General features: G+C 40.3%; 1 protein-coding gene across 2 annotated transcripts in view; it reads left to right on the forward strand.

The window, feature by feature from the left end:
• The first annotated feature begins 284 nt into the window (after positions 1–284).
• The window catches only part of CBY2 (chibby family member 2), a 35944-nt gene continuing 27717 nt past the window's right edge, over positions 285–8511 (forward strand). For both annotated transcript variants that reach the window (XM_069068833.1, XM_069068834.1), the window contains exon 1: positions 285–359. In XM_069068833.1, coding sequence (XP_068924934.1) covers positions 285–359 — 75 coding nt within the window. The remainder of the gene's footprint in view (positions 360–8511) is intronic.

Genomic DNA, 8511 nt, shown 5'->3' on the forward strand with positions numbered 1-8511 from the left:
TTCCCACATAATAAATAAGATTTAGATATATGAGATGGCCTTAAACCTGCCTGGCCAGAGGGAGAAAATTGTCCTTTGTCAAGTGTGACTGGCAGCAGAGATTACCAAACCAGTGGGCCATTTGTTGGGGTTCATTATGTCATATTGCTCTGTTGAACTGTGTAGACAAAGATGCCCAAGGACAATTTACTTGTATGCCCATCACTAAACTGAAATGCCATATTTGAGTCTGCATGGCTCTGAGGAAAACAATGTGCCCTGAGAATGTGTGGTAGTCTCTTGTGATGTCACCTCTAGAATGTTCTGAGTGCTGTGGAGACCAACTTCTGCAAAGAACCTACACCTGGAATTTTACTTTGGTATGATTTTATCTTCTATTTTGAAAAAAGATTATCTGAAGCAAGAGAACTGCTCCAAAATATAATATAGGTAACAGGGAAACAAGAAGGCCTAATGGCATTTTCCAAATCATGTACCATGGAACCCTGGTGTTCTGACTAAAGGGAATCATTAGAGTGCTTTAAGAAAAATTCAATGCTGGTGATAATTTTTCCTCTAAAATATGAAATAGAAAATTAAGTATATTAAAAACATTTTATACAGTGATTTTCAAAATAAGCTTAGTCCCCTCTAACACCCAAGTTTCCTCAAGCTCTGCCTTTTTTCAGGGGCTAGGGGAATTCCATCCTGCCCCTTCCTCATCTCCGGGACCAGCCTTTCAGATTGGAATTCATGTAGTTCATGTCTCATGGTTGAATCATTTTAGGAAATGCTGTTCTGTACCATCTGGTTATTTGAAGGCAGGGCCTTGGAAGATGAGGTAGAGACATGTTGCATGTTCTTTCACATTCAGATGTCCTTCCTTATGGCATAAATAATTGAGGGTGTATGGTAAGCAAAAAAGGCAACATGGCCATGTTCTTTTTCTTCTGTGGGTAACTGAGGTTTGAGTATGGATATGGAAGCAAAAGTATATCACACTTGTTCCACTGAGCATCTCTCTTGGCCAAATGAAAACTCAGAGGAACATGGGGTATGGAGGAGGTGCCAGATCTGAGAAGCTTTTGGTTCCACCTGTGACTGACATATCGAAGAAAAATGCAGTATGTAGTTTTTAGTTAAAGATATACTTCTTTCCCAAAATTGTTCTATAGTGTGATGAAAATAATGTTGAATATCATCAGCACATTGGGACTTTAGCCCTAGCTCTCTCTCTGCCACTCTAGCTTTGTAAGCTTGGGGAAGGGACTAAATCTTTTTGATTCTGAGTTTCATCATCTGTGAAATGAGGCAGCTAGTTCAGATAAGACAACTTCAAAGTGGGGGCATTGGAATGACCCCAAGGGGGTTGGATTTGACCATAAGGGATGAGTTGAGAAGATGGGTCCCATCCTTGCCTCACCTCCCCTACGGTTAATAGTGGGACTCGTCTCTCACACAACTGAACTACTTCCTTTAACATTTCTCTGGGTAACTTTACTCACTCTCTTGTACATCAGTTGTACAGAAATGTGTTGGTTCTTCATGGAGGTTATAGTATCATGACCTAACTTATGACGTAGGCATGAGGCAGCATCTGTGTTGGCAAGATTCCACCTTTCCTTACCCACCACTGGCTTCACCTGATATCCTCTGGATTGTGACCACTACAGTCTTTGAGGTCTGGGGAAAAGTAACTATGTGCAACAATGCTTGCACAAATTTTTCATTTTTCAGTGGGAAAGAGTGAGTAGCATAGAATGAACAGATACAGATGGATTACAATGACATTATCTTATACTCCCAATATACCCCTCTTTTGAACTTCCTTATTTCTGGGGAGGGCACCATCATGCTTCCTGTCATCCAGGTTCTCAGTCTCCATTTTATCCTTGACTTCTTATTCCATTGAAACTGTTCTGTTTAAAGTTGCCAACAGTCTCTTAATTGCCAGATCCAATGGTCTTTCCTCAGTTCCCATCTTTCTTGGACCCTCTGTGGCTGTATTGACCACCCCTACTTATTCTTTCTTCTTTGGATTGTCTGGACACTGTTATCTTTGGTTCTCCTATCTCTATGACCATGCCTTAATTTCCTTTACTTGTTCAGATCACACTCCCTAACAGTAGGTATTCCCTTTTCTCAATGTGGATGATACATACATATAAATATATGTATTTATGTGTTTGTGTGTGTGTATCCAGTCATAATCTTTCTCCTGAACTCCAGTCTCACACCATAAGTGCTTATGAGACATTTTTATGTGCCATAGGCATTTCAAAGTCAACATATCCAAAAGATAATTCATTACCTTTCCCCCTTCATGCCCCTCCCCCCAACCCACCTGTTTTCTGAATTTCCCTATTTCTGTTGAGCATACAATTTTATCCATTTAGTCACTCAGGCTTTGAAACCTAGTATTGTTGATTTCTTCTCACTCTCTCTCTCCCCCCAGGTATTGAAGTCATATTATGTTTACCTCCCCAACATCCCTTGTATTTTTCCTCTTTTCCCTCCTCATACAACCATTACCTTAGTTCAATGCCTCATAATGTCTCACCTAAACTAAAGTAATAGTTTCCTAATTTAGTTTTTTTGCCTCAGGTCTATCCCCTTTCTAATAAACCCACAACACCGCAGCCAAAGCGACTTAAGTGCAAGACTGCTCTCGTCACTTCCTTACTCTTCATTAACTCTAGTGGCTTTCTATTGATTTTAGGTTATTTTATCTGTCTCATCCCCATCCTCACCCCCAGTCCCCTAAGATCACTTCCCTAGTGATGCCCTGACTTCATGCTCTCAACTCACACATTGCCAAATCTTGTTTCTATCTTTGCAACAACACCTCTCATATATCTCCTTTTCTTTCCATTCACTCAGCTATCACCGTATTTATAGGCTCTCTTCAGTTTGCCTGGATTATGGCGATAGGCTTCTAATTAGACTTCCTGTCTCTAATAACTTCTTAGCCCTACCCACCCTCAATTCAGTTGCCTAAGTGTTTTTCCTAAAATTTCTAGGTCAGCTTATGTGTGTCTCTCTTTCTTCCCCTCATTAAATGCCACTGGTTTCCTATTATCTCTAGGATCAAATATAAAATCTTCTGGCATTTAAAACTCTTCTTTACCTGGCCCTTTCCTCCATTTCTAGCCTTTTCACTTAATTTATTCCCTATTCTATGACCTATGTTGATCTATTTGTAGGTAATACTTCATCTCTAAAGACTCCTTGTATTAGACGGTTGACCCTTATGCCTAGAGTGTTTTCCTTTCTTACTTCTAAATTTTGGCTTTTTCAAGATTCAGCAACAACTCCCATCTTCTACAAGAGACCACTCCTGGTCCTCTCAGTTGTGAGTACCTTCCCCTTGTAGATAACCACTTATTCTGTACATGTCTTCTTTGTACATATGTACATGCTCCCTTCCATATAAGAATGTGAACCTCTTGAGGACAGGGCTCTTTTTGCCTTCTTGGTATCCCCAGTAAGTGATTAATAAATGCTTCTGATTAATTGATTAGTGTATATAATTATCAGTATAGTAACATATGTATGTAATTTATAAATGAGTAACTATGGGGGCATGCACAGGAATTTTTTTACCGATAAAAAAGTGCAATCAAGAAACGTTTGAAAACTACTGGGCTGGATAATCTTAATTTTAAAAATATAAGTGTTTTATCTGACATTTTTTAAACATTACTGTTCCATCTTAGTGACACCCCTCATTATAACCCTCCCTTGTAACAAAGAAGTACAACTAAGTAAAACAAATCCACACAACTTCCCTATGTAGAGAGTGCATTTGCCATGTCTTATTTCTTTCCCAGAGTTCATTGCTTTTCTGCTGTTAGACAGGGACATATTTCACTGGCTATAAAGATGATCTTTCTTTATAGTCCCCTGCCAGCACTAAAATTTCTAATCATTCTATGAAATGGTCCACCATTTCAAAACAGTTGCCTGAGACTTGAGGGAGGGGATCAAACTGGTCCTTAGTCTAAATAATGTTTAGGGGACCGGCATTTTGATGATTCAAGACCACAGTCACTATCTCCATGCCTACTTACCAAGATGAAGAAGATGGGGGTTACAAATTCTCTGGCATCAACAGAGACTATTGAGCTGGTAAAAGGTATGGCAGTAGCTTTCAATTCCTGGTTTCCAATTTACCAAATCACTCTTCATTTGGTTGCTGGTAGACACTACCAGAGGTCTGGATTGTCTCCTGTTACTACGTCACAATGAGGGCTGCCTTATTTGTTGTCCTCCACCCTGTTTGCAAACTTCAGTCACTCAGGCTGAAATGTGGAACGAAGGAGTCAAATGTGAAGGTAAAGCCTAAAATGCTCCATACACGAATGACTGAGGTGAAAACAGCTTTTCAGTGATCAGAGAGCAATTTCTAAAGGTGACCCTGCCAAAGAGTTTTCAGAAGGAAAGCAGAGAATGGGAGGAAAATGACTGAAATTCTCTCTCTTAGTAGAAGCAATTGTAGCAATCGGGGGCAAAGGTGATCAGGTGGATTGCACAACATGCCAAGAGAACATTGGCAATTCAAGACCCTCTGATTCTGATTGTATTTACAATCTTATATTGAACAGTCCATTTTCTACCAGTTTTGTGCCATGCTGATTAACCAGAATTAAATCTGCATCTCCTTATGAGGAGATGCTACTTCTGGTGGTGGAATGATCATAATGGCTGTATGAGTGTGGGAAGATTCATGTTTAGGACTTAAATACTGGTAGTTTTTTTGTTTGTTTTGTGTTGGTATGGTGGTGGTATGGATAGATGTAGGGATGGCCAGCAGCTCCTGGGAAGAGTCTATTTCTGTTGGTAGCTCGCTCTTTTGGGTTTCTGTCTACCCTCCACATTAGGTATCTGCATTAATATTTTGAGAGGGTGCATGGTGTGATAAATAGAGAATCAGCCTCAGAGTTTGAAAGACAGGTTGCAGTTCAGTTCCTGACACATATTGATTGCATGACCCTGGACAAGTCACTTAACTTCCTACTGTCCTCAGGAGAGAAACTCTCTGAAGTGGCTGAGCTTCATTAGTAGAGAAAGTCCCCTCAGGTCTGGTAAAACACACACACACACACATAAATTATTGACAGGTGATAAAAGTACAAGATACAGAAAACCAGGAGAAGGGAGGGAGGGAAGGAAATGATGTGATTTAGAAAATTTTTTTTCCTGAAAGAACTATCCTGGATGGTAGCTACCTCTGTGACTTGGCAGTCAGGTCATAGGAAGTAGGGACCCAAGGTTGATGAAGGATGTTGTAGATGATTAGACAGACAGAAGAATAGTAGGAGTATATTGGGGGAGGGAATGTTTCCCAAACTTGATCCTATGCTTTGGGGGAGGGGAGTGTTCCTCCTTCTTCTGCACAGTAGAGGGGTCTATGGGGGATGAAGTGAGGAATGCATAGAATGTTTTCTGGTGATGTGTGTTGAAGATGGATAACATCTTCCCAAGGGCTCATTGGCATTGGCTAAGGGCACAGGGTGGTGTCCTGGGGATTAGATGTTCTGTTCCTGTGACATCCAAGATCTCTTTCAAGAAAGTGGAGATAATCTATCCTCTTGCTGTGTAAGGAAAACTCCTACAAAAGAGAGGTCACTCTTTTCCAAAGTGCTTTGAACTACTACTGTGTCGTAAGCAAAAAAAATTGCCTGTTGCATCGAAAAGAGATGGAGTAGAATTTCTGGTCCTGGCTCCATCAATAACCAGTTCTGTGGCTTTGGGAGCATCATGTGACCTCAGAGCCTTACAGATCCACATTTGTAAAATGAAAGACCTGGGCTAAATCTAGAGCTAAGAATTTTTTGAGGGGAGAGAAAGAACTGATTTTTCAAGATAAATAGTTTTTTAAAGAGCCACACTTTTTTTGTGTGTGTGCATCATTTAGAACTAGCAGGGATCTTGGAGGTCATCTTGTTCAACCCCTAATTTTTACAGATAAAGAAACTGAGGCCCAGGGTTGGTGACTTGCCTAAGGTCACACAGGTTGCAGAGTCTAGGATTCAAACTCAAGTCCTGTGAATCTAAATATGGCTTTTTTTTTAATGGTCCCAGGCAGGGCTCAGCTCAGATGGCACCTCTTTCCTGATTCTCCTTGTCATTAGTATATGTTTTTGCTGCCTGCAGTTACATTGTATTTATTCATCTGTTTAAATATTGTACCTACCCTTCTCCTCCCTCTCCCACCCCCAGTAAAATGTCAGCTCCATGAGGTATGGGACTATTTTTACCTTTAATTTTTTATTCCCAGCAAGTCACAGAGTGGTTTGTACATAGTCGACAATAAATGCAACTTAATTGAATTATGTGTGCATATATACATGCATTATAGATGCAATATATATATATATATATATTTGTTGTCAGAGGTTTTGCACCAATCTCATCTATACTGTTTTATATGTTGTTGTTTTATTTAATTCATTCACGACAACTCATTGGGAGGTAGCCTGTTGTGACACAAATATAAAGACCTGGTCTTGGATCAGAAAGATCTGGTTTGGACTCATCTCTGACACATCTTGCCTGAATGACTTTAGGCAAGTCCTATAATATCTCAGTGTCTCCAGGCAATTCTCTGATAAGACCAAAAGTGCACAGCAGGTATCCATATGTTTATTGGTAGAGGGGCTTCCTCCTATAGAGATAAAACCAAAGGTCTGAAAACAACAATCGTATTTGTTGTTGTTCAATCATATCCAACTTTTCATGACCCTGTGGACCATATCACATCAATGCAGTTCATGGGGTTTTCTTGACAAAGATACTAGATTGATCTGCCATTTCCTCCTCCAGTAGACTAAGGCAAACAGAGGTTAAATGACTTGCCCAGGGTCACACAGCTAATACGTATCTGAGGTCAGATTTGAGCTCATTTCTTCCTGACTCCAGGTCCAGTACTCTATCCACTGAACCATCTAGCTGCCTCCTAGGCAGACTATGGTTAAGTGATGTGCTTAAGTTCACACAGCTAGCAAATGTCTGAAGTTGTATTTGAATTCGGGTCTTCCTGACTCCAGATCTAGTGTTCTATCCACTGAGCCACCTAACTGCCTCACAGACATAAGACAATACCAAATAATGACTATTAGTGTACTTTAATGATATCAACTAAAACACAGGACATAGGCTCATTTATTTTATCTGTACCTGGAGAGCCCACTGCCCCCCAACCCTAACTTAAAGGTCCCTTCTATCTCTCTGGTTATAATTTCCCACATAAAATAATATTTCCTCTTCCCTAGTCACTCTTACAGCTCTGTTTCAAAGTGCTTCTGAGATGTCGGGAAGTCAGTATATCATGGGGGAAAAAGCCTGGCTTTAAAGTATGAGTATCAGGGTTCAAATCCTATCTCTGACATTACTGCCTTTGTGACCATAGGCAAATTGATAATTTGCCTGGCTCTCATTTTTTTCACTTGTAAAATGCAGGGGCTGGACAAAATGGCCTCTGAGGTCCTGTCCAGATTTAGATCTATGGTCTGCCCAGGGTGCTTTAGGAGGGTGGCAGTGTCCACTATTTTGTCAACAGGATTTACAGGACTCATGCTCCATTTCACTATACAAGCACCTCTGGGTCTACAGCCCATCAGATCTTTTCTTTCTTCTCTATTACATTGCAAATTCACACAGTTTGCTATTTGTTATCACCTCTAGGTCTATTCAGGCTTTATTGATTTCCACTTTTTCTTTCTCACATTAAATATTTGTGTTTCTGATTTATTTCCCCCCAGTGCATTGACTCGCAGTATTTTTTTTTCCAAGCTGTCATTGTTATTTCTTGCCTGGATTCCTGACCTGTGAGTTCCCTTTGTAGACAGCAGTTTCAGTTCTCCCTGGTATTTGCAACATTTCCCAATTGGACGAGGCTCTGAGAATTTCATTAAGGCATTGTTTACTCCTAGATTCTTAATGAAGATTCTAAATAAAATTGGAATGAACACAACTGGCTCTCCCCTCCTAGGCTGCTTCCTGACACATTTCCATTTCTCATTACCCTTTGTTTGTGTCTGTCCTTCAGACACCCGTGAGTCCCCCCTGACAGTCCTCATATCCATGCCAATTTAAACCAATGTTTGGAGTAAGATTTCATGAGATTCCATGTCAAATGCTTAACTAAAACTGCAATATATGACATCTCCTTTATCCTCTGTCTGCTTATGTTGTAACTCTATGTAAAAAAAACACACCCTGCAATCAAATTTGTCTTCCCGGGATTTATGAACACATGCTGTTTATTGCCTATTATCCTTCACATGTCAGCAAATTTTTTTCTTCTGCTAATATATAGACTTGGTTATTGCACCTGGAGCCAAGTTACATTTAAAGACCTGTGTTAAGGGAGGATCTCTCTCTCTGGCTCTCCCTCTTCTTCATCTCTGTATGTCTCTGCCTCTGTCTCTCTCTGTCTCTGTATCTCTCTCTGCCTCTCTGTCTTTCTGTCTCTGTCTCTCTTTCTCTCTATCTCTGTCTCTCTGTTTCTGTCTCTGTCTCTCTGTCTCT

The sequence above is a fragment of the Petaurus breviceps genome, unplaced genomic scaffold, assembly GCF_028583685.1.
Source record: "Petaurus breviceps papuanus isolate PSGF00001 unplaced genomic scaffold, PetGlider_PUasm1.0 90769, whole genome shotgun sequence".
Lineage (NCBI taxonomy): Eukaryota > Metazoa > Chordata > Mammalia > Diprotodontia > Petauridae > Petaurus > Petaurus breviceps.